The following is a 27,884-nucleotide window of genomic DNA, read 5'->3' on the forward strand; positions in this document are numbered from 1 at the left end:
TCATTTGGTTAATTTGCATCAGAAATGTCAACAAATCACTCACATCATCCACTTGTTGCTCCAGCTTGGCTTTGGCTTTAGTGAGAGTGTTGACCTTGTCTTCCTCACTCTGGAGGTCATCTAGTGTTTGCTGATGGGCCTCCTGCAGAGCTTTCTTCTCCTTGGTCAGCTTAGCAATGATTTCATCCAAAGCTGCCATCTCTTCTGTCAGGTTTTTAACCTGTAGATTTGTGTCATTGTGTGTCATTGGTGGACTTTTACCGAACAAACTCTCTAACACGTTCAGTGTTGAAAACTGACCTTGTTCTCAGTGGCATGCTTCTCTTTCTCCACTTTGGCCAGAGTGAGTTCAAGATCATCAATGTCCTTCTTGAGCTCAGAACATTCATCCTCTAGCTTTCTTTTCTTAGCAGTCAGCTCAGCATTCATTTCCTCTTCATCCTCCATCCTCTCAGTCATTTCTTTGACTTTAGCCTCAAGCTGGATCTTGTTCTTGATCAGGCCCTCACATCGCTCCTCAGCATCGCAAAGATTATCTTGCTCCTGTTTACAGATAATGTCTTTGTTGATTAAATAAAATTTAGAGTTGCATGTCATTCATGAATTCACAAAATCACAAACGTACCGCTTGGACTTGTAGTTGTAGGTCATTCTTCTCTTGGAGAAGAGAAACCATCTTTTCTTCAAGCTCCTTTCTGCGGGCTTCAGATTTGGCGTAAGCCTCCTTCAACTTCAGGAATTCTTCCTTCATGTTGGCCATCTCTTTCTCTGCTTCAGCAGATCTCAGAAGTGGTTTGATCTTGAAGTAGAGCTTCATCCAGGGCCAATTCTTGACACCCATGAAGGCACGTACGTTCCACTGGATCACAAGCAATGAATCTCTACAACGTTATGGTACACATTAATATCTTAAAACCAATTTATATTGTTGATCTTAAATTTATTGGGTGTCTGATTTCTAACCTGCGCTCAACAATCTTCTGGAACTCAATTCTTGAGAGAATACCTCGAGCCCTTGCTTGAATACCAGTAATGATGAGAGCAAGACGGTCATCTCTCATCTCTTCAAGAGTACCCAGCAGGCCAGCCTTGAAGAACACCTTCAAAGAAATATGAAAATTCTAGTTTTAGAAATTCAACAAAAAAACACAAAAAGAGGAATAGTGTGGAAATCAGTGTTTTTCCAGCCCATGTTCATTCATACCTTAGTATGGCCAAACTTGTACTGGTTGTGATCAATGTCCAGAGATCCCAGTAGTTTTTCTGCTCCTTTCCTGCTGTCTATAAACTGTCCCTCAGGGATAGCAGCAGGGTTTAGGATGCGGTATCTGTCACAGTCACAGTATTAATTGAAGCAAATTAATGCTTTATTATTAATGTTTACCATTGTTAAGCATTTTATATATGATGAATAAAGAAAAACATGAAAACTTTGACATTTAACAGAACCTGCAATCAAAATTGAAAATACCTCTGCTTGAAATCTCCATACAGGATCCTGTTGGGGAAGCCCTTTCTGCAGATCCTAATGCCCTCCAGCACACCGTTACAGCGCAGCTGGTGCATGACCAGAGGATTCTCCATCGCCCCAGGAGTCTTAGTCTCATTGGGAATCAGGCAACGCACAAAGTGAGGGTGAGTTGACCTCAAGTTGGTCATCAGCTTGTTCAGGTTCTCCTGTTGATATATATTACCCATCACTCATCCCATATAAATGTTAGGTTGTTATGCTGTTTAAAAAAAGATTAAAAAGCCAAATATACAGAGCATGTTATTCATTACCCTGTGAAGAGCAGACACTGTCTGGAAAGAAGAGCCTTTTTTCTTCTTCTCCTTTCCTTTGCCACCACCTCCTCCCTCCGCAGCTGTTAGAAAAAATAAAGACCATGTTCCAGTGTATTATGTATAAAAAAATATTCACTTGTTTGTTTCTAGGATTCTTTTCTAACACACCTGAGTCAGCACCAGCATATCCGGCAAACAGGTTAGACAGCATTTTCATAGTAGACTTCTGATAAAGGCCAACAACAGTCTCATTAAGAGGGTCCTTATTCTTCACCAGCCAGTTATTGATGTTGTAGTCCACAGTGCCAGCGTAGTGAACCAGGGAGAAATGTGCCTCTGGTTTACCCTTGACAATCCTGGGCTTCTGGAAGTTGTTTGATTTCCCCAAGTGGTTGTCATAAAGCTTAGCTTTGAATGTTGCATCACTGGCTTTGGGGAACATGCACTCCTCTTCAAGGATGGACATGATACCCATAGGCTAGGATGAACAGAATGAAATAATTAAATTAAATGAACAAGCTTTATTGATACAACACCTGAGATTTTTCAAATTTAACAACTCACCTTTTCAATGAGATCAATACAAGCCTGCAAGTCCATGCCAAAGTCAATGAACTCCCACTCGATACCCTCCTTCTTGTATTCCTCTTGCTCCAGCACAAACATGTGGTGGTTGAAGAACTGCTGCAACTTCTCATTAGTGAAGTTGATGCACAGCTGCTCAAATGTGTTGAACTGGAGGTGGGATATATTTTATGATTACAATGACAAAGCAGCAAAAAACTAAAGTTCTTAAAAAACAGTAATCAGTAGATGTAGTCTTACATCAAAGATCTCAAACCCAGCAATGTCCAGCACACCAATGAAGTACTGGCGAGGCTGTTTGGTGTCTAGAGATTGGTTGATTCTCACGACCATCCAAAGGAACATCTTCTCATACACAGATTTGGAAAGAGCTCCAATAGCATAGTACACCTATCAGAGATAGTACATTAAATTGATATAATTTTTTTTGATGGTTATGTTAATGATGAAGGGATGAAGTAGTCTCCACCTGCTGGACATTCTGTCCCTTGGTGACCCACTCGTTTCCTACTTTGACTCTTGGGTGACACAGAGCCTTGATGAGATCAGCAGAGTTCAGGCCCATCAGATAAGCTGACTTATCAGCATCTGTTGTCAAAAATAGACAATTGTTGACGGAAATTAATCACTATCAACTGAAAACTGCATTTTCTCCTAATACTGACCCTCAGTCCCATCAGCCTCGGCCTGTTCCTCTCGTTGCTTCTGTTTGAACTTCATGTTGCCGTAATGCATGATGGCACCAGTCAGCTTGTAGATGCTGTTCTTCTCCTCTTGGGTGAAGCCCAACACATCAAACGCTTCCTACAGCACATATACAGTGTTTCTAATAATTAACTGCATTTCATTGCATGTTTTGCAGACTTTTTAACTTGAGAAGTAAGTGTCAAGAGATTTATGCATGTTTTGGATAACCCACATCTGTAGCCATCAGCTCATCAGCATCATCAATAGAGGCCACTTGCGTCTCTCCTTGGGAGATGTAGGCATAATCGTAAGGGTTTGCTGTGATCAGCAGCATCTCTGAGAAGAAAAAACAATAGTTTACAACATTACATCTCATCAATCATGCAGTTTTGTTACCAAAGTTGTGATTTTGCTTACCAAGAAGTTCTGGTTTCTTCTGAGACAGGATCTGGTAGAAGATGTGGTAGTCTCTCTCTGCCTTCAGCTGGAAAGTCACACGGGATTTCTCTAACAGATCTGTTTGTTGAAATGTAGAAGTTAATTCAATTCAATTCAAGTTTATTTGTATAGCGCTTTTCACGATACAAATCATTGCAAAGCAGCTGTACAAAAATGTAGGCAACTACAATACATATAGTAGCTTATTAGTGGTGACTACTGTATGTCAAGTCGATGTACATATGGTATAAATGTTAAAATCAGTAATGGTGTAATCAAACAGATGATGAACGCTAATAGTAATGATTATGTGTTGCAATCAAACTAAACTAAGTTAAGCTCTTACCATCAACATATTAAAGGTGCCATAGAATGCATTAAGAGAATATTTTAAATTGTTCTCTGATATCTACATAGAAGGTATATGGCATAGGAAAGGGCAAAAAAATCTCCAGAAATGGTTTTACAGGTCCATTTACAACCCTAGGATTTGTCCCTAAAATGAAATGCTCTGTTTTTGACTTATTTGGAAGCTTCATGAATATTAATGAGCTCTGCTCTGATTGGATGTTTCACAGAGTTGCGTATCTCTAGCTCGCAGATGGATAAAAATATATATTTAATTAGGAGCTCTAGCCGCTTTTAATATGCGGTTTGATGAATCTGCCGTTTTGAATCGCCAACATTTTAGTCTCATTACTGTGATCGCATGTGCTCTGCGTAAAGTTACAATGCAGAGGGAGTGCTTACTTACCACACAAGTTGAGCTGCTCGTCAGTGATTCTCAAGATCTGTAAATCATTCGCCATCATCAGCGCAGTTATTTCTCCATCATTCACCATTATCAGTGCAGTCATCTCTCTGTTTCTGTGGTAAGTGAAATCCTATGTATTGCAATGTAACAGGCTACCGCTAGCATTAAGCTAACCGTGTCCCTTCAGTGGCTTGCCTAGTGTTACTGATGTGCTGTCGTTAGTGATGATTGGGCGATGCAAATGTTGGGGGCTTAACTATTAACGATCCCAGGAAAGTTTCGTAACAGTCGGTGTTATGTTGGAATTGACCTATTTTTCGGTGGTCTTTTGCAAACACTAGATTTATATAAGAAGGAGGAAACGATGGTGTTTGAGACTCATGGTATGTCATGTCCATGTACTAAACTGTTATTATTTAACTATGCCAAGGTAAATTCAGTTTTCCATTCTATGGCACCTTTAACAACATCTTTACAATTTAAAAAGTTACAAAGGATTTACAATGGAAAATGTTTTTCTTACAAGTCTCAATATCAGCAGAAGCAAGCTTTCCACTGGCAGCAAAGTGAATGCGAATGAACTTGCCCTGTTTAAGAACAACAGCTCAGTGTCATTTCATTTCAATCAAATCAGCATATTTAATGGTGATCAAGAGATCTCAACATGCTGCAAATAGAAAAAAACACCAGCAGATTAAGAACACATCATCAGTTGATGAATAAATGAAGCCACTATAATTGTGTGGGTATGAGAGAAATTATACTGTACTGCGAATCACAAATCCCACCGCTGTGTTTGCCAGCGGAGCTTTGCTGGAATCTAAAGGGAAAAGTTTAGTACGGCACCTAAACAAAATCTTACTAAAAGCTCTTATTTTGAGATATGATCCTCAAATTTGGAACACAACTTGTTTAAATGTATCGCTTTGAATTTCTATCAATTTTTGAGTTCAAAATGTTTTATAAAATATATATTTTATATAAAAAAAAATTGCACATAAATCATTTTAAGAAACTTAAACCTCTATAACTTTTTTGGTTTCAATTTGGACAAAAGTTAAGTCTGTACTCCCAAGATTAAATTTTTTTAAACCTATGTGTAACTTTTTTAGGGTTAAGTCCAGAGCACAAATTCAGAGTATGGGACGCCATACTTGGTCACTTTTTTCTAGTTGTAGCACGTTGAGCTGTAATGTAAAAAAAAATGGAGGCAGATAAAACTCACAAAGCGAGATGAGTTGTCATTTCTGATGGTCTTGGCATTGCCAAAGGCCTCAAGAGCAGGATTACACTGGATGATTTGATCCTCCAGAGTACCCTAGAAAAAAACAACATTTTTGAAATGAGTGTATGATGAATGGCAGTACAATAATTTAATTTTGAAATCAGAACTCCACAATTAACCTTCTTTTCAGTGCTGGCGTCCTTCTTCGTAGGACTAGCAGCAATGCTGGCGAAGTACTGAATGACTCTCTTGGTGTTCACAGTCTTTCCAGCACCGGATTCTCCACTGTCAACATAAACCAGTCTTAGAAAACTATTATGAACTCATCCATAAAAATGTAGCAAATACACTCAAAAAGATGATCTAAAGTCTTACGTGATAAGAATGGACTGGTTTTCTCTGTCTGTAAAAGCAAAAAAAATTAATCATAATGATTAACGATATATTTATGAACATGCTTTTCACATACAGTATAGCCTGTGCTGTTTTGGTTGTATTTAAAATATTTAAAAGTACTGTCACGTAGACGCACCTGACAGCATGTACTGATAGGCGTTGTCAGAGATGGAGAAGATGTGAGGAGGAGCTTCACTCCTCTTCTTTCCTCTGTAAGCAACGACAACTTCCTGGTTGTACACTGGCAACCACTTGTAGGGGTTGACAGTGACACAGAAGAGCCCAGAGTAGGTCTGTAAGAGATTCACAGCAGGTTTAGATCTGCTCAAACATTATTAAGTAAATGTGTTTTAAGACTCCACTCACGTAGATCATCCAGGCTGCGTAACGCTCTTTGAGGTTAAACAGCACAGCGGGCTCGTGCAGGAAGGTGAACATCGCCATGTCCTCAATTTTATCAAACTTTGGCGGGTTCTGAGGGTGAACATCTGCCTCCTTCACAGTTACTGTCTGTGAACATTGACAGTGAAAACATTAATTTTATGGAAAGGCTCAGGTTAGCATTTTATATAGTTAAATTATATATATATATATATATATATGTCTTTGAGCAATTACGCTTTGTGTCTTTATTTTAAATCTTAATCTTACCGCTCCCTTTGAAGTCTCACAGGTGACTTTATCACCATCTCGACTGACAATAGATGCTTTGACATACTCCTCGTCAGCATCAGGAACGAAGCATGCTTTCTTCATGTCAAAGGGCCGTGTTTGGGCCTCTAGACGCTCTATGTCCGACTTCCTGAGGTACGGAGCAGCAGGTCCAAACTCGGCCATCGCGGCATCCCCCATCTTTTAGCCTGTTCACAAGTGCGCAGACACAGATTACTATGCGAGACATTATATATATTTGGACACTTAAGGGGAGACACTGCAGGCAAAAACACAGATACTCAACATTCCCTCTGTAAAAACATTTGACTCTAATATGTAAAAAAAAAAAAATTAAACAATAATTTTAAATTCAGTGTTTATAATGTGCTAGAATTGTATGCAAATTAGCACATATTACATTTGCATATTTAAACCTAACATTTTTGAAAACTTGTAATTCAAAAAATGTTTGCAATTATCAATCCAATCAATCAACTGGGTAAGGTGATAACTATTAGTTGTTGTTTTTTTACCCTATTCACCTGCAGCGTCTCGCCTCAAGACACACACAAAAAAAAAAAATAACAAATGAACTAATTGCAAAGAAACATAAAACAATTATAATAAAAATCATTGTTTAAAATGCTCAAATTAGATCTAGTGTGTAAAAGATGGTTTGTTTGTTTGTAGTTTAACCCTATAAACCACCAGCTCCTGTTTGCGTGTCTCTACAGAAGAGCCAATAGAAACTGAAACCAGATGAGTAGCACAATAACAAAATAGGTGTCATTTTAAAGCTTAGCAGTCCTTCTAAACCTAAGTATACTGCTGGCAGATCTGATTAGCTGGATCAGTGTTTAATTAGAGTTGAAGCTTAACTGTTTGACACCCCTGGCCTAGATCAACAGAAAATAGATGTCACCAAAAAATAAGTAAGATATATTGAATATCAAATTTGATTTTGATTGAAATATGATTTTCTAAATTTTGGTCACCTATTTCTCAGCATGATTTAATAAATTTAATTAAATATTGAATAAAAATCTAGAAAGATTTCTACCTTTTGACTTTCCTTGCTACAGTTTTGGAGTTACGAGTCTTTATTTTTGTGTATGTCAATCAAAAAGCAGTTTTTAAAATGCCTTCAGGGTGTCAAAGGCCTTGTTTGTTCCAAAATGCTGTAACTTTTGGATACTTAATGCTATCACCACAAGATTTGATACAGATACAGCTAACACAATGGAGAACATCACCAAAAAAAAATTAGACATTGAATGTCAATTAAGACATTTCCCTTGAGCACACTAATTTTTTTTTTACATTTTTATCAGCTGTTTCTCAGCAGGAGAATGTCCAAATATATATTTTTTACCCTAAAATTGTCACTCAGAAAAAACAACACCTTTAGGGACGAAAAAAATGCCTTTAGGTCTTTAAGGCTTAAATTTACAAGTTTCCTAATAATGTGGGACCACTATATCATAATGCATAGTAGTAGGACTGGGATTAGTCTATTGCAGTCAGTGATGTTGCATGGCTGTCACTTACCTTTGTATTTGACCTCTCCAGACACTGATGGATTACTGTCCTGGACACACAAACACAAAAAAAAAATATATATATATATATATAAATAAATAATAAACTAAAGTGCAACATCTTTCTGCCTTAAAGGCAATAAACACAAAAGGATTCGTTAATAAGATCAGGCTTTCATAAAGTCTGAGGCATCTCTGATGGCTTACCGTTTGATGATACAATAGAAAACCTGTCTGAACCCACTGACTCTCCACCCCTTTTTATAATGTTAGAGGTCCTCTAAATATGGTTGCAAGAATTTTCTGAAGCTTGTGAGTGTCTCAGTTTGGTTAGGATACGGATGGGCTGGGTGTCTGCCGGAGGCAAGGGCACGTTTATTTTATATAGGGAGTAATTTAATGCCAGTAAGGAACAATGCACTTTGTCATTTCATTCACCTCATTTAACCTTTTAAATGAGTCTAAATGCAGTGTCTTAGCTGTTAAGTATGTTTCTTGTAAAGTCAGTAAGTATGTTTTGGCTGCTCACTGCAAAAAATAAAATAAATTCTTATTTAGTATTTTTTGTCTTGTTTTCAATGACAAATATCTAAACATTTTTATATAATAATATACATTTACTTGAGACACATAATGCATTTTTTTTTAAATTAGGTTCGTTTTATCCTTAAATGAGCCCCATTTGCAGACATTTTGTCTTGTTTTAAAGAAAAACAAACACATTTTTGATATTTTTTTGTCTTGATTCAAGAATGTTTAGACATTTCCATTGGAAAACAACTAAAGTATTAAGTATGAACAAAGTATTTTACCATAGCACCTATGAAGAAATGGCTAATGTGAATTCTTTGGATTGGAATGTCTGCTAAACTGAAAAAAACACAATGGTTTTTAGATCAGTTAGCAGGTATTTGTTAAAAAAAGAATGCATCACATTGTTTATACCATCTGATCTGTACCTTGCTCAAGGACAAGCCAAGTGTCATTTCACTCTGACCATCATACTGTAGATGCTTTTTATCCGCCCGAGCAGCCACAGCTGAATCCATAAGGCCAAGGTCAGTTTCCAGCTGGTGCGATCGCTTCACTCAGGCCTCATCGCTGACACGCCATTGTTCCTTTACCTTCACACTTGAGGACAAAGATAACCTGTGAAATTCTTGCTGAGTGCTTCTAAATGATTGAGAAGAACAGCTTGCGTGATCTCTGCTACCGGCATCCATTTATGTATTTCTAAAGCGGGCCGATGTCACTGTCCGAATAGATTAATGTACACACAGCATCTCCTCAATGTGAACTTATCGTTCATCATATCCATTGACAGGAACAGTGATTAATTTGTCCAGTTTGGCAAACAATTCTCAGCTTTTTCGATATCAGCAGCATCAAAGTTACTAGTGCAGAGGTCATTCAACTAGACACCGTCAAATAACAATACAGTGTTGACCACTGTTGAGTTTACATTGCAAAGACCTTAAAATGGATCCAACACCTCTGTTTACTCTTAATTGCCTAATAGTTCAACCAAAAAATAAAAATTCTGTTATCACTTACTCTCATGTCATTCCAAAACCTGATTGCTTTTCATCCCTCTGTGAAAAAAAAAAAGTATTTAGAAGAACAACAATGGATTCCATTGACATTTTAATTGTACTGTATAAAACAATATTTTATTCAAGTTTAAACCACACTAGAGTGAGTTAACGCTGGAAAAATGATCATTTTTAGCTGAGGAGTGTAGTGAATTTGATGCACCGATATTCTAATGTCGTCAGTTTCATGCTAATGCCGTTACTTTTCATTGACATTGCATTTATGTATACTTAAAACTAACTCTATCATCTGCTCTTTGAAGTAAAGTGTCCAACAGCTATGTGCACTATGCACCATCAATGCGCAATGAAAATATGGAGGTCTGTGGCGGACTGTCAGTCATCCTCTTACCACTGTCTTGTTTGTTCCACATTGTTTCCTTCCCATTGTCCTTGAGTACAAAGATAAACCTGTGAAATTCCTACTGAGCCTCTGACGGAATGGGAGCAACTGATGAGGGGACATAGAGAACACATAAAGCGGATGCCGCGTTAGCAAAGGTCTCCATGTGCAATAAATAAATGTCAAGTGGTACATGTTGGCACCCTTGCGAGCCATATACATACTACTTAAGTTACATGGCCAACTGAGGCAAACGATGCTGGTCACAAGACAAGTGTTTATTATTAACCGGCGTCCAGCATTGTGTAGTTAAAGTTGAAAGACAAGCAAAGAAATGGTCATTGTTAAATTTGCATACGCATTTGTTCGGTTTGCATAATGGCAAATTGGTAGCACTTTATTTCATAGTCCATTCCAGTTCTTTCTTTGGGTAACCACACTGTAAGTACACGTCAAGTTTTTGAGTATGGTTTGGTAAATTCATCATATGCATTGAATTGGTAAAGTTCATGCACTAGAAATATTCTCTTTCTTACATGGTACAATTTTCAGTTTGAATTTCAGGAAAACCAAGATCAAACGTGTATGTTAATTATATTTACATTTATATAATATTATTTAGATTTTAAAAATGACCAACTGTTTAGATTTAATTCGTTTCTACAGATCTCCGTGCACATTTATACTGATAGTGATTAAAAAACTAAGGCCTGGTTTCACAGACAGGGCTTAGTGTAAACCAGGATTAGACCACAGTTCAAATTAAGAGATATAAGTAATTCTTGCTGTTCATGTAAAATAAAATGTCCATCTGGTATTGGCAGTATGCACCTGTTACTGGATGTCCGAAGGGGCCAAGTAGCTGTTAAGAGCATTTGTTAACCTAAAGGATGAAAGGTGAAAGTTTAAGATACTGCTAGATCTCTTTTAAATGACAAGGGTGTTCTCACAGTCTTGTAAGATGTCAAGCCAGGAGTTATTATCTCCTGCCTTACAGCAATATATCTTAATATATCTCAAGCACATTTGGCTATGGTTTAAGGTTGCAACATGGTCAGCTCCTCTCTGAACCTTTGAGGAGCTCCTCCCTAAATTCAGACTCCACCTCCAGTGCTGTTCTTCACCTTCAACACTTAGGTTTACCAGCATACACTGTGTAGGCGTCCAGCCTGGCAGGCAGCAGCTCTGCATCAAAGATCCACTGTTTAATTTAGAGAAGTATTCATTTGGAATTGTTGAATATGTATCATATTATTTTATTTGTTTTGCAGGTTTCAAGTCTTGTGCACCCAAAAGAAAAGAGGACGCTTGATGCAGGTGAGTCAGATGAAATAGAAATTCTGTAGAATTGTTATTAAACTTTTTAGTTATTTTTTAGTTTTTATCTTGAAAATGTACTGTAGATGTTTCCAGCTTGATCTAGCAATGATTGTTAATGCTCTTTAATCACTTTCAGTGTGGAGGACATTTAGAGGACACACTTTGGTCCGTCAGAGATGCACACTTCATATTATAGAGCATGCACACAGGGAAGACACCAAAGCTCTATAAAGGTCTACCAAAGTAAGTTTTGTGTTTAATTCATGATTGAAAGAGTAAATAATGTGAAAAAAATATATAACAAATGTTAAACTGTTCTGTAAGATAATATACATTATAATGTCAGCCAGCTAAAGTAGCATTGAAATTATGCAACTAAATTTTCTAATCAAAATGCAATGCAAAATGCATGACATTTTACCTATACCACCATATAGAGTATGGTGTTAATTACCTTCTCTAAATTCATCATGTGCATTGAACTGTTAAAGTTCATGCACTACTAATAATCAGTTTTCTAAGTGGTACAATTTTCAATTTGAATTTCAGGAAAATAGATCAAAAGTGTATATAACTTATATTTACATTTATATAATGTTATTTTGATTTTAAAAATGACCAACTGTTCAGATTTATTTAGATTATACAGATCCCTGTGCACATTTATACTGATAGTTTCACAGACAGGGCTTAGTCTAAACCAGGATTAGACCATAGTTCAATTACGATATTTAAGTCATTATATAAAAAAGAAAAGGCAACAAAACAAAGGCACTTATATATTTTAAGATCAGTCAGTGCAAGATTCTTTCAGTTGAAACAGCTCAGACTTACATTTTAGTCTGAGTCTAGGCTTAAGCCTTGTCTGTGAAACCGGGAGGTGGAGCATGTGAATTGATCCGTCTATTCCCATTGGTAATCATTACATCATCGTCATTGTGTTTTTCCATAAAGCTTGACCATTAATAATCTCTGAAATTGCGTATTCCTAATGATACGTGATGACATGAATAGTGTTTTGAATAGTTTAACAAATAAGTGACTAATGCAAAATCAAATAAATGTAAATATATACATTGTGTGGTTTACTCTGGGAAGCCTGTATGTTCTTAGGAAAAGGAAACTGCCTGCCAAATATCTAATAACTCTTAATCATTGTTTTCAAGTATGACAGACCACAAGAAAAGTTTCATTTGCACACTTTATTCTACAGAACTACAGGTAATGAAGTCAAGGAGCACAGTCAAACCAAACAAGCGTTTGAGAAAGACGCAAGTGAGAACTTCACTCTTCATCATGCCCTTTCTGTGAGAGAAAGACAGAAGAGAAAGAAAAATGTTTGGAAGGTATATTTATTTTTTGTTTTAGTTTTTGCAATAATTCAAATATTACACCCACTATACTGAAGGAGACATAAAAAATCAAAATGCTTTAGGGCTGAGAGATAAAAACTTCAGAAACTTTAATAAAGTGGTCTCTTTGGATGCTGAAAGGGCTGAACATAGTCCATGCTCCACTGAGCCTTTTTGCATTCAAAGATAGCAAGCACACTAAATATTGCATAAAACTGAGATAACTCACCTTAGATCCTGCTTCACGGCTCTTGGCTCTCAGTTTGTTGACCTGAGATTCAGCAATATCAGCCCTCTCCTCTGCCTCATCCAGCTCATGCTGAATCTTACGGAACTTGGTCAGATTAGAATTGGCCTGTTCCTCCTAATTGAAAAACCAAAAGGTTGCTAGCAAAAACAGTATACAGAACTGTTTATATACAGTAAAAGAACAACATGGAAATGAACTCACCGCCTCCTCAGAAGCTCTCTTGTAGGACTTGACCTTCAGCTGGAGTTTGTCCACAAGGTCTTGAAGGCGAGCCAGATTCTTGCGGTCTTCCTCACTCTGTTAATAGACTTTTGATTATTTTTGGTCTAGCTGGTTTGAAGATGGGGGATATATATCGTACTGAATAGAAAAAGTGACCTGGTAGGTGAGCTCCTTGATGCGTCTCTCATATTTACGGATTCCTTTCACAGACTCGCTTGCCTTTCTCTGTTCCAGCTCCACCTCATTTTCCAGCTCTCTCACCTACCCAAACCGAAATTGTATTAATTCTTAAGAAAGCTATTGATCTCTGAAACTAAATTCTCATAAATCTTGAGCATTCTGAATAGAAAGCAAGTTTGATAAACTAACCCTGGCTTCCAGTTTCTGGACCTGCTTCTTGCCTCCCTTCATGGCGATCTGCTCAGCTTCATCCAGACGGTGCTGCAGGTCCTTGATGGTCTGCTCCATGTTCTTCTTCATGCGCTCCAGATGAGCACTGGTGTCCTGCTCCTTCTTCAGCTCCTCTGCCATCATGGCAGCATCAGTGATGGCCTTCTTGGCCTTTTCCTCAGCATTCCTGCACTCCTGAACTGCCTCCTCAACCTCAGTCTGAAGCTGAGAATTATCTCCCTCCAGCTTCTTCTTCTGATTCAGCAGACTAGTGTTCTGAACATAGACAATATTGACCAGCATACAGTCTTTAGATGATATTGTGAGGGTTTAAAATTTTGTCTGTGTTTGTCTAGTACAGATGTTTCATACCTGAGAATGCAGGAGCTGAACTCTCTCGCTGACGTCCAGCAGTTCCTGCTCAGCCAGTTTCCTTCCTCTCTCAGTCTGTTCCACCATGGATCTCAGCTCATCCAGTTCAGCCTGCAGCAGATTGTTGCGTCTCTCCACAATGGCGATGTTCTCTTTGAGATCATCATTACCACGAAGAGCATCATCTAGTTGCATTTGGATATCCTGTAAAAAACAAGTTTTACAAATAAAAATACTTTAGAAATTAATCAACTTTTCAGTTTAAAATTTAATCTAGCATGCCTTGAGATGTCCATGAAGACTCTTGAGTTGTTTCTGGGCTTCTGATGCCTGTCTGTTAGCCTGGCTGAGCTGAATCTCCATCTCATTGAGGTCTCCCTCCATCTTCTTCTTCAGTCTGAGAGCTTCATTCCTGCTGCGAGTCTCTGATTCCAGTGAGCTCTGCAGGGTATCAATCATCCTCTGCTGGTTCCTCTTGGACTGCTCCATCTCTTCATCCTTCTCTGCCAGCTTACGCTCGATGTCAGCTTTGATCTGGCTGAACTCCAGCTGAGCTCTAAGAATCTTTCCTTCTTCATGCTCCAGGGAGGCCTGACAGATCAAAGAACATATCCATTAAAAAGTACTAATAAGTTTAAGTTGTTAGCATATTTATAAACTAGTCCAGCTACATCTACACATAATGCAATTATAATTCTAATACCTCAGCTTCCTCCAGGGCTGCTTGAATTTCAGCTTTTTCCTGCTCTAGCTGCTTACGAATTTTCTCTAGTTCATGAATGTTCTTTCCACTCTCACCAATTTGTTCAGTGAGATCAGAAATCTCCTCTGTTTAATCAGAAAAAAATGAATACCATTTTTTACATAAAGTCAAGATAAATATTTTATGTTTGGTGATATGTGAATGCTAAGATGACTAATAATCCAAGGGTACCTTGGAGATTCTTGTTTTCTCTCTTCATGGTCTCCAAATGATCCAAAGACTCCTCATAAGAGTTCTTCAGTTTGAACAGTTCAGTGCTCAGAGATCTGGCTTCCTTCTGGGAGCTTTCCAGCTCGCTCTGAGACTCCTCATATTTCTGCTTCCATTCAGCTAGGACCTGTTTGATAGTTTTAGAGATATGAGTAACTGTTGTTGGAGCCCAGAATAAAAAAATAACGGTTAAGGTTATTTCTTTACCCACAGGTTTTATTCACCTTGTCAAAGTTTCTTTGCTTCTTGTCCAGAGCAGCAGCAGCAGCATTGGATCTCTCCACGTCCACCATGAGATCTTCAATCTCATTCTGCAGCCTGTGTTTAGTCTTCTCCAGTGAGGAGCATTTAGCATTGACAGCTTCCACAGCCTCTTCTGCATCTTGCAGACGCTGGGCAAGTTTTTTCCTTTGTGAACAAACAGAATCAGTCAGGTGTTTGCATGGTATGCTATATGGAAAACCCAAAAATTTCCTTTTCATACTTGGCATCCTCCAGCTCCTCAGTCCTCTGGATGGCATCAGTTTCATACTTGGTTCTCCACTGAGCCACCTCAGTGTTTGCCTTGGACAGACTCCGCTGTAGTTCACTTTTGGCTTCTTGCTCCTCCTCATATTGCTCCCTCAGTAGATCAGCATCATGACGAGCAGATTGAACTGCATGGGCCAGGGCATTCTTAGCCTGTAAGATATTGCAAATGAATGTTTTCTGTTATGGAGAATAGCCCATAGCTGTAGCATATGGCTGTAGTCTCTTTGAGGGGTGTGGGTTTAAATCCCGCTGCTCCTACAAACATTTATTGGGTGCAGTAATTAAGGTGAATGACTGCTACACTGTGCTACGCCACCTTGTGGTTAGTAGTAGTTGCAATACCTTGACTTCCTCCTCTAGTTGTCTTTTGAGGTCCTCAATCTGCTGGGTGTAGGACTGCTTGCCTCTTGTTAGTTGAGAGACCAAGGAATCCTTTTCTTCCAGCTGTCTAGAAAGCTCCCCTAGATAGAAGTATAACCATTACATTACAGAAAGTAGTCTTGGAAATATGTCTTACAACCAAATAAAGCAATAGCCTATCAGAGTACACACCATTTTCGGTTTGCAACCGAGCTTTTTGCATTGTAAAGTCATTGATGCTGCGTTGTCCTTCTTCATATTTCGTTCTGTATTCTGACATCTGGTCTTCAAGGGTCCTGCACATTTTCTCCAAGTTTGCCTGGACACGTTATGTAATTGAATATTTAATAAAGCAAAAAGAACACATGATTCTAAAGAACAGCTGAAGTGAAGACAATCAAAAATTCTAACTAATAAGAATTCATCACCTTGGCCTTGGCAAGCTGCTCCATGTTGGAGACCACATCGTCCAGTTCCAGTCTGAGTTCACTCTTCTCTTTCTCCAGCTTCTGCTTCACTCTCTGAAGGTTGTCAATCTGCTCTCCCAGATCAGCAACACTGTCGGCATGTTTCTTCCTCAGTGTAGCGGAGGTGGCCTCATTCTGCAGAGTGGCCTCTTCAAGGTCTCTGCGTAGTTTATGGAGCTCAGCTTCACGTTTCTTGTTCATCTCAATCTGGGCAGCAGTGGCTCCACCAGCCTCCTCCAGCCTCTCGCTGATCTCCTCCAGTTCTCTGGACAGATCAGCTCTCTGTTTCTCAACTTTGGCACGAGCAGCTCTCTCAGCCTCCAGCTCTTCCTCAAGCTCTTCTATTCGGGCCTGATGTGAGGAAAACCAAAGTTAAAACTAGCATTCCTATCCATGTAACTTTAAAAAAAATGATACATTTTACCTGCAGCTCCTTCAGTTTCTTCTGGATTTGGGCTGCCATTGCCTGCTCATCTTCAATCCTGCTACTGAGCTGGCTGATCTCAAAATCTTTCCTGTGTTGGAGAATATATTTGTTTACCACAGTTAATAAGGATTCAGGTTGTGAGCTGTATTTTTAAATTATTATTTCACTCGCTATGTAAAACACACTTTTTGATTCTCTCTTCCAGTTGTTGTTTGTCATTTTCAAGGTCCATGACGCTCTCTTGGGTTAACTTTAAGTCTCCCTCAAGCTTTCTCTTTGCCCTCTCCAGATCCATACGAAGTTTCTTTTCCTGTTCCAGGGAACCCTCAAGCTGGAAGGACAATAACAAAGCATTTAATTTAGCATTTAGAGTTAATTTATGTCAGAAGTGTTAACAAATCACTCACATCATCCACTTGTTGCTCCAGCTTGGCTTTGGCTTTAGTGAGTGTGTTGACTTTGTCTTCCTCACTCTGGAGATCATCCAGCGTTTGCTGATGGGCCTCCTGAAGAGCTTTCTTCTCCTTGGTCAGCTTAGCAATGATTTCATCCAAAGCTGCCATCTCTTCTACCAGGTTTTTAACCTGTAGAAATGTGCCATTGTGTGTCACTGGTGGATCTCTTGCATCTCTAACATGTTCAGTGTTGAAAACTGACCTTATTCTCAGTGGCGTGTTTCTCTTTCTCCACTTTGGCCAGAGTCAGTTCAAGATCATCAATGTCCTTTTTGAGCTCAGAACATTCGTCCTCCAGCTTTCGTTTCTTTGCAGTCAGCTCAGCGTTCATCTCCTCTTCATCCTCCAGTCTCTCAGTCAGCTCTTTGGCTTTGGCCTCAATCTGGATCTTGTTCTTGATCAGGCCCTCACATCGCTCCTCAGCATCGCAAAGATTATCTTGCTCCTGATTACAGATACAGAAAATTATTTTTATTCATATTGATGTCTTTGTAACTACATTTTAATTATGCATTGTATTCAATGATTCATGAAATCATAAACTCACAGCTTGGACTTGGAGTTGCAGGTCATTCTTCTCTTGGAGAAGAGTAACCATTTTTTCTTCAAGCTCTTTTCTACGGGCTTCAGATTTGGCGTAAGCCTCCTTCAACTTCAGGAATTCTTCCTTCATGTTGGCCATTTCTTTCTCTGCTTCAGCAGATCTCAGCAGTGGTTTGATCTTGAAGAAGAGCTTCATCCAGGGCCAATTCTTGACACCCATGAAGGCACGTATGTTCCACTGGATCACAAGCAATGAATCTCTGCCAAATAAAACAGTTTCTGATCCATTTGTGTTTTTTATTGAGCTTTGAAAGATTTAGATGCCCACCAAGTTACCTTCGTTCAACTAGCTTCTGGAACTCAATTCTTGAGAGAAGTCCACGTGATCTAGCTTGAAGATTGGTCATGATGAGAGCAAGACGATCGTCTCTCATTTCTTCAAGTGTACCCAGCAGACCAGCCTTAAAGAACACCTTAAAACATAAAAATGTTATTTCAGTGACCTATGATCACTATTATAGAACAGGCAGTCTGTGTACAAACAAACAGAGCAATGCTAAATGTGCCCTAGAGCCATGGGATACTTTTCAGGGATGGCAGCATTTCAGAAGCTTACTTATACAGTAGTTTTCTCGGCACGTTTAACTAGGATAGGAGCAGAGGTGAACATACGACCAAGTGCGACCACTTTGGGCCCCCAAAATCTAAGGGCCCCCTAAAATGCTTAAACATGAATATTGTAACCGCACTAGGTAGGGTAAAAATTACGACAGGCATTAAAAATGTTGAAATATTGGGCACAACTATTGGGTACTATTGTGCAGAGAAAGGAACTTCAAGGTTGCTTCAGGTAAATGTGTGCAAATATATAGGGCCCAGGGTCAGAATTTAATAAGAGCTTGTGGCAAAAATGCCACCAAAATGACAAAAATGCCCTATAAATTTAAGACAAGGGGGCAAAAAATCGTGGAAGTTATAATACATTGTTTAATATTGCGGGGCTTAATATTGTCAGCACTGGATATGCCTCGTCATAAAAAACACAGTGCAGATATGATATATATAAATAGCTAAAATATTAATTTTGTAGATTTAATGATTTTAGGTTTTTGTGTAACATGTTCCAAACTAACTAGACTTACAGAAAATCTAGAAAGCAATTACTACTAATCATAAATACCTTAGTATGTCCAAACTTGTACTGGTTATGGTCAATATCCAAAGATCCCAATAACTTTTCAGCTCCTTTCCTGCTGTCTATGAATTGACCCTCTGGGATAGCAGCAGGGTTCAGGATACGATATCTGTTATTGCATATATATAAAAAAAAAAATATATATATATATATATATATATATAAGATCATTCTTGTTACTTAATTTATGCCTATTTTTGATCCAAGAGTGAACTAGATGTTTTGTGTTCATAAGCACCTCTGCTTGAAATCTCCATACAGGATCCTGTTGGGGAAGCCCTTTCTGCAGATCCTAATGCCCTCCAGCACACCGTTACAGCGCAGCTGGTGCATGACCAGAGGATTCTCCATCGCCCCAGGAGTCTTAGTCTCATTGGGAATCAGGCAACGCACAAAGTGAGGGTGAGTTGACCTCAAGTTGGTCATCAGCTTGTTCAGGTTCTCCTGTTGATTTATATTATCCATCACTCATCCCATATAAATGTTAGGTTGTCAGGCTGTTTAAAAAAAGATTAAGAAGCCAAATATACACCGCATGCTATTCATTACCCTGTGAAGAGCAGACACTGTCTGGAAAGAAGAACCCTTTTTCTTCTTCTCTTTTTTGCCACCTCCTTCCCCAGTGGCTGTTGCAAGAAAATAATTTTATTTTTCTTAAAATGAACCTTGAATCAAATCCTTATTGGCTCTTTAAAATCAACAAAACACACCTGAGTCAGCACTAGCATAATTAGCAAACAGGCAAGACAGCAGTTTCATTGTGGACTTCTGATAGAGGCCAACAACAGTCTCATTAAGAGGGTCCTTATTCTTCACCAGCCAGTTATTGATGTTGTAGTCCACAGTGCCAGCGTAGTGAACCAGGGCAAAATGGGCCTCTGGTTTCCCCTTGACAATCCTGGGCTTCTGGAAGTTGTTTGATTTCCCCAAGTGGTTGTCGTAAAGCTTAGCTTTAAATGTTGAATCACTGGCTTTGGGGAACATGCACTCCTCTTCAAGGATGGACATGATACCCATGGGCTATAGAGAAGGCAGGTTTATATATTAAAACAAATCTTATGTAACTTAAAGCAAAAATCGATATTAAATAAAGCAGTGGTTCCCAGCCTTTATTTTTTCAGGGGAACCCTTAATATTCCAATTTTTTTAATGACCCCCATTTAAAAAAAATTTTTTTCTGTTTGTAATAATTCAACCACAGCAGAAACAAAAAATCTTGGTTGAATGACCACAATAAAAAGAAAAATAAAGTAAAATAATAATATTACTTCGATAATTCCATTTTAGTATACAGTAGTAATATATTTGGTTAAACCAAACTTTTATTTTGACGTGTTGTCAGGAAGGTCTTTTAGTTTTAATTCCTAGTCTTTTAGTTCATCCCTATTTGTGAGCCTCAAACTGGAGTGAGCTTGGTGACTCCCCAGGTTGGGAACGACAGAAATAAAGTTCAGAGAAAAGGCTTTGTACACTCACCTTTTCAATGAGATCAATACAAGCCTGCAAGTCCATGCCAAAGTCAATGAACGTCCACTCAATACCCTCCTTCTTGTATTCCTCTTGCTCCAGCACAAACATGTGGTGGTTGAAGAACTGCTGCAACTTCTCATTAGTGAAGTTGATGCACAGCTGCTCGAAGGTGTTGAACTGCAGGTGGGATATATTGTATGATTACAACGACAAACCAGCAAAAAAACTAAAGTTCTTAGAAAACAGTAATCAGTAGATGTAATCTTACATCAAAGATCTCAAACCCAGCAATGTCCAGCACACCAATGAAGTACTGGCGAGGCTGTCTGGTGTCCAGAGATTGGTTGATTCTCACAACCATCCAAAGGAACATCTTCTCATAAACTGATTTGGAAAGAGCACCAGTGGCATAGTACACCTGTCCGATAGAAATTAAAATGTCTAATATATTTTAATCTTAGCAGTATGTTAATGAGGAAGTGATGTAAATTACAAAACGGTCTCAACCTGCTGGACATTCTGTCCCTTGGTGACCCACTCATTTCCGACTTTGACTCTTGGATGGCACAGAGCCTTGATGAGATCAGCAGAGTTCAGGCCCATCAGATAAGCTGACTTATCAGCATCTGTTGTCAAAAATAGACAATTGTTGACGGAAATGAATCACTATCAACCGAAAACTGCATTTTCTCCTAATACTGACCCTCAGTCCCATCAGCCTCGGCCTGTTCCTCTCGTTGCTTCTGTTTGAACTTCATGTTGCCGTAATGCATGATGGCACCAACCAGCTTGTAGATGCTGTTCTTCTCCTCTTGGGTGAAGCCCAACACATCAAACGCTTCCTACAGCAAATACACAGTGTATTACATTGCATGTTATACAGACTTCAGTTCTTAGCTTGAGAAGTCAGTATCAATAGATTTATAGATGTTTTAGGAAACGCACATCAGTAGCCATTAACTCTTCAGCATCATCAATAGAGGCCACTTGTGTCTCTCCTTGAGAAATGAAGGCGTAATCATAAGGGTTTGCTGTGATCAGCAACATCTCTGAAAGAAAGAACACAAGGCACTTCAAATCATGTTGTGTGCCATATCATAGGCAAGTCTTGCTGTTACTCATTTTTTGCCCACCTAACAACTCTGGTTTCTTCTGAGACAGGATCTGGTAGAAGATATGATAGTCTCTCTCAGCCTTGAGCTGGAAAGTCACTCGAGACTTCTCCAGAAGATCTGACACAAAGAACATTTACTTTAAAATCAAGTAATACAATGCTTTTGGAACTAAGGAACTAAGCATGAGCTTTCTTACAAGTCTCTATGTCTGCAGAAGCCAGTTTGCCATTTGCAGCAAAGTGAATGCGGATAAATTTGCCCTGTTGGAAAAGAAAAATCACCATGTATTCTTTTTTTTGTGAAAGCTATTATTGAGTTTTCACTACTTTGTTCACTTACAAATCTGGAAGAGTTGTCATTTCTGATGGTCTTGGCATTGCCAAAGGCCTCAAGAGCAGGATTACACTGGATGATTTGATCCTCCAGAGTACCCTGGAAAAAACAACATTTGAAATTTGTGCATGATGAATGGCAGTCTAAGAAGTTTTATTTTAAATTGAAATCTCCTCAGTTTACCTTCTTATCAGTGGTTTCCTTCTTTGAAGGACTAGCAGCGATGCTGGCAAAATACTGAATGACTCTCTTAGTGTTAACAGTCTTTCCAGCACCGGATTCTCCACTGTAGGTTTAAAGATAATAGGTTAAGAAATACACTCTTTTTTTTATATATATATGTGACCCTGGACCACAAAACCAGTCATATGGGTAATTATTTTGAAATTAATACATCATCTGAAAGCTGAATAAATAAGCTTTCCATTGATCAATGGTTTGTTAGGATGGGAAATACAGTATTTGAAAATCTGAAATCTGAGGGTGCAAAAAATCTAAATTTTGGGAAAATCGCCTTTAAAGTTGTCCAAATGAAGTTCTTAGCAATGCATAGTACTTATTTAAAAAATTAAATTACATTTACTTATTTACTTACTTATTTAAATTACATTTTAATCTATTTGTGATAGGAAATTTACAAAGTATCTTCATGGAACACGATCTTTACTAATCTTTTACTTTTTTTGAGCAATTTCAATTCTCTGTATGTCCTGTACATACAGAATTGACAATAAAGTTGACTTTGACTTTGACTTTTGACCCCATACAATGTATTTTTTGCTATTTCTACAGATATACCTGTGCTACTTAAGACTGGTTTTGTGGTCCAGGGTTACATACTGTATAACTATTATAGAATAGGATGAACAAAAGCAGACTTACGTGATAAGAATAGACTGGTTTTCTCTGTCTGAAAAGGGCAATAAAAATATGAAACAGCTTTAGTTAAGTTTTAACTAAACTCAAACGTGTAGCATGGTGGCCTGATCTGATGGGGATGTTAAAAACAGATAATACTGGAAAAAATGCTGAATGTATTTAATAAAAAGCAACTACATTGTGCATAGTTAGACAATATAGACTCATCAAAAAGGAGAAACCACTTCCAATTCTTTCATGTTATGTGTTGTCAGATATCAAACTATTTCTCCATTAATTGTCACTTGGTAGAAACTAGTCAAATTAGGCTGATGTTAGCGTGGACAAGTTGTGTGACAAGTCTCAAAAACCACAAACAAAACTATGCAAAGTAGACAAAATACTGCATATGACTACATCAGATACAAGTTGCAACAAGAATTTCAAGTACAATTTAATTCAGTAGTATTCATTTATTTTGGTGTCAGGTTGATGTGATATAAGCAACTTTTATTAGCGACTTTATAAATATATTTCTCTTTTTTTTTGTTTTTTGGGTTAGGGTTAGCATTTTGGGTGGCATCTGAGGTCTGATTTGTTAGTGTTAGACAGCATGCCTTCCAGACCAGCGAAATAAAGTGAAACTGGATTTGAAAGGTCACAGTGTTGCCTGGAATCACTTTGATCTTGAAATACAGTTAAGTGCAAGATGTGCACCACCAGTCTGTCATATACATAATGTTATAAAGAGATCACAGTTATAACAGAATGTTGTAAATCAAAAAATCTGATCAAAAGTGATTTACAGGGGAATTTTGTTTTTACCTTTGTGATGACATTTTTGGCAACTTTATTAAAAGTATGTAATCTTTTGTCAAATTTAAAAAAATAATGAAAATTAAATTTGGGGAAAAAATCCTAATTCAAACAACAGAATAAGAACAAGTAGATAAATAATAAGTTACCAATCAAATGAAATCAGTATTAACAAAATGTATTTGTACTAAAGAGGTGGCACAGAAGTATTTTCAGATGTTTAAGCTCAGAGGTGCCATGAGCGCAATCAAATTCATAAATTCATGTTGAGATTGTTTTAAATTAAAATTTTTGAATACAAAAATATTAAATGATTTAAATAACTGAAAAGATACTTTAAAAATGAAACTAAATCTGCCAGTAGGTGGCGGCAAGTCACTGATTTAATTACTGAATCAGATCATTCATTTGATTCATTCGAACGGCTGATTCGTTCAGGAAAAAAACAAGTGGCTGTCTTTATGAATGGAAAATTGAATCATTGACTCACTAGATTCAATAAACGAAACAACGCTGTGTTTGAATGGAGATGCGCAGCGGCTCAGTTGCGACTTGTTTCAGATTTTTTTTTTTTGACAATGAAATAGAGCAAAATCAGGCAATAGTGTTAAAGTCAGACAACGTAAGTCACTTAATATAAACTTCTTGTTTATTTAACTCGTTTAAGTCAATATCTCATTTACAAACTCCCTTAAAAATCATTAAAAGCTGTCACTAATCTTCATCGCAATCTCGCAAATTTACATTCTAATCAATGAAGCTCTCTTTACTGCACAATCAATCTCTTATTTACACTCTCTCTACACTTTGTTTATAAAAGGATTCATGAGATATGTCCGTGATACATTACTCAAAGTTCAAAAACGCGTAGAAACCTTTGAAGCTTCCCAATATGCTGATCGGGTCAGTCGCACATGGTGCTCCTAAATATTTTTTCATAGTTGCACGCAATAGTTTTCAGTCACAAATGCTTTTTTGCGACCTACCAATGATCGAAATGAAAAACTGACAAAAATTCCCACTCCTAATATCTGGATCCGAAAGTAAAACCAGCCTGACGCACCTGACAGCATGTACTGATAGGCGTTGTCAGAGATGGAGAAGATGTGAGGAGGAGCTTCACTCCTCTTCTTTCCTCTGTAAGCAAGGACGACTTCCTGGTTGTAGACTGGCAACCACTTGTAGGGGTTGACAGTGACACAGAAGAGCCCAGAGTAGGTCTGTAAGAGATTCACAGCAGGTTTAGATCTGCTCAAACGTGATCAAGTGAATGTGTGAGTGTTTTTAAGACTCCACTCACGTAGATCATCCAGGCTGCGTAACGCTCTTTGAGGTTAAACAGCACAGCGGGCTCGTGCAGGAAGGTGAACATCGCCATGTCCTCAATTTTATCGAACTTTGGCGGGTTCTGAGGGTGAATATCAGCTTCTTTCACAGTTACTGTCTGTAAAAAGCAAACATTCCAATAGTTATCACCCAAAATGATGTTCATCTAATGTAGTGAAGTAATAAACAAGAGTTACCTAACCCAACTTTAACTTACTTTGCCTCTTTCAGTATCACAGGTGACTTTATCGCCATCCCGACTCACAACGGTTCCTTTCACATACTCCTCAACAGGATCAGGAACGAAACATTCTTTCTTCATGTCAAAGGGGCGAGTTTGGGCCTCCAGACGCTCCCTGTCCGACTTCCTGAGGTACGGAGCAGCAGCTCCAAACTCCGCCATCTGGGCATCCCCCATCTTTCACCCTAATCACAAGAGCACACACACAGAATACTATACGAGATATTATATACATATATATTTGGAAGCTAAAGACACATAAAAATAAGACAAAATTCACATTTTAAGGAAACAAAACAGTGTCTCGCATATTTCATTAAACCATACAAACATTGAAAAGCTTAAAAAGTACAAGATATTTATAAAATAGTACAATAAAATCTTCTAAAAAAACATATTTGTAAGTTATTAAAAGCCTATCAACTAAATCTACAAATGTCATTACATTCAATGCATTACAACCATAAAATATCAGCATTATGACAGCTGCCAACCCAGAATATACTACCGCAGACGCTCCCCTACAACCAATGCCATCAGAGATAATGCTTCGAAATCCATCACCATGAGTTACAACGTTATTATAATCTCAAAAACAATTTAAAAACATTGATTTAAGAAAGATTTAGCTTGCTTGGTGACTTTCAATTAATTGCATATTACCTTTTCGCAAGTTGCAGGCTTGAGGGAAAGTTGAATGGCCGAAGCTGAGGATCCTCTCAACAGTGTGAGCTTCCTCTCTTTTATAAAGCCACTATCCATCTAAATAAGGGAGTTGGCACACTGATATGCCAAACTGCTATTGTGTTTGGTTCAGCTGAGGCAGGGAGGGATATAAAGCATGGTTTTTCATACGCACCAGTCATTCCACTGCTGCCAACAACATCCCATAATGGAAAATAATTACAGGAAGACAATTAAAACCACCACAGTCAATGCTTTCACCATTAAGCCCTGTTTGTATTCACAAGGCAATCTGAAAAACACATTATTGGGTTGTGTTGCATCATATATATGTATATATCTTTGTTTTTGGTTTTAAAGTCTTCAAAAGCTTTGTCTAATAAAAGTCACAGGCTAATAATCTGACAGGTAAGTAATCCTAATAAAGTTCCCGTTGATATTCAACCATGATGTTTGCTTTCTTTTATTTTCTCATGATACAAAGACACAGATCACTTCACTAATAACTCTGTGCAACAAATGAAAAATGGCAATGTAAAATCACAAAATTTTGCTATTTATAGACTATTTTTCCAGACACACTCAATCAAGTTTGAAATGCCACAGTGATCAGCTATCTGTCAAACAATGGGTTCAGATGGGTTGAAGGTCAACGAGCGACAGATGAAATGATTCCTTGCCTCGCTGGCGCAGGATCATCTCCTCATTTGTCCTTGGGTACAAAGATAACCCTGTGAAATTCCTGGAAAGTGACGCCCATTGATTGAGAATCACAGGTTGGGCCGCAGATAGTAGCACTTCCATTTATGTCACGCTGTGGAACGCTTCTCTGGAGGACAAATATAAACAAAAGAAGAGTGATGGACCACTTTGTTTTATTGCAGTGGTGAAACTAAAGCAGTGATGGCCTTACTGTGACATCCAGTGTATGCGTCCACCGTCACAAGACAACCCAAACATGAGGTATCATCTTTCTGTCGGGTCAAACGTTTGGTCGCCTGCCCAGTCCTGCTGCATATGTGCTCTGGTCATGGTGTAAATTATCTTAGAGGTTAAACTAATAAAGTCACAAGCCACAGTTGGCTTACTTATTCTGATCTAGTTCTTTTTGTACTATTGTCATTTTGATGATTTCAGAAACTAAACTTTTGAAGTGTTGTATAAAGGGGCTATTATTATAACTCAGTGTTATGCCAACAGACAAGTATGGCTTCAACTGGTGTGACCACGGAGAGGAGCTATATTTAGATTCAGCCGAGTGAAGACAACTAGGCAACAAAGGTCAGATGCTAACAAGGTGCAAGTGTTCAACAAGTTAGATGTTTTCATTACGCTTGCCTACAGCCAAACTCTCAGAGACTTGAAAACTCCAGACAAGACTCTCAGAAGGACAAATAGTCGATTAATCTACAGGATTTACGGTTTGAGAGACGACACAAGCGGCCAGCTGTCTGAGAACCACAATGGTAATTCAATAGAGCTATGATGCTAAATTAGCCTGCAGTCTCTAAGAGACTATAGTTGACGTTGTCTAATGTTATACTGAAATACATTTGTATTCAGGGTTTCCACACCTTTTAACCAATGATTTAGGACTTTCTGCTCATAACAAGAAAATCACTAGCAATTCCTGTCACTTTGTCAAGACATCAGTTAACCAGGATTTTATTAGTCTAGTTCTAAATTGGGAATGACTGTGACAACCCTGTTTATAGGTGTTAGTGTGTTTTACATATTTAATTAGGACTGTATCCATCCACAAGGATCTCTTGTATTCATTAGATTTCTTCTTCTTCTACCATTTCTCTTGAGTCAATGGCAGCCCATAGAACCACTTGCGGGAAAGTTATGAAATTTGGCACACTGATAGAGGACACTCTCAACATTATTCATAGCAAGTTTGAAGTCTCCAAATTAAACTCTCTAACGTTTATGCTAATAACTTTTTTCTCTGAATCCCTGGCTCATGCAGAGACAAATGAACACCAAAATGTAAAAATCTTAATGTTTTTTTTGTTTAGTTTTTTTGCCAAATTTTATAGTTTAATAAACCCTATTTTTTCGAACTTGTCCTTGTCTGATTTTCACCACAGATTATCTTTAGACCATGCTGACAAAAAGTAACGGAATTCAAGGTGATTAGTCAAATCGTTCATGAATAACGCGTGAGGGATTGCTACAAAAAGC

General features: G+C 38.1%; 1 protein-coding gene and 1 pseudogene across 1 annotated transcript; both read right to left on the reverse strand.

Annotated features, from left to right (window-relative positions):
- The window catches only part of LOC141300372 (myosin-7-like), a 33,465-nt pseudogene extending 5,728 nt beyond the window's left edge, over positions 1–27,737 (reverse strand).
- Positions 12,505–14,126, reverse strand: LOC141300074 (myosin-7-like). The gene is made up of 6 exons (XM_073830379.1): positions 13,904–14,126; positions 13,511–13,807; positions 13,298–13,402; positions 13,121–13,216; positions 12,899–13,033; positions 12,505–12,622 (listed from the first exon to the last, which is right to left on the reverse strand). The coding sequence occupies exons 1-6, from the start codon at positions 14,096–14,098 to the stop codon at positions 12,602–12,604; spliced, it is 849 nt and encodes a 282-aa protein (XP_073686480.1). The 5' UTR covers positions 14,099–14,126; the 3' UTR covers positions 12,505–12,601.
- Positions 27,738–27,884: the final 147 nt, after the last annotated feature.

Source organism: Garra rufa, chromosome 24 (assembly GCF_049309525.1).
Source record: "Garra rufa chromosome 24, GarRuf1.0, whole genome shotgun sequence".
Lineage (NCBI taxonomy): Eukaryota > Metazoa > Chordata > Actinopteri > Cypriniformes > Cyprinidae > Garra > Garra rufa.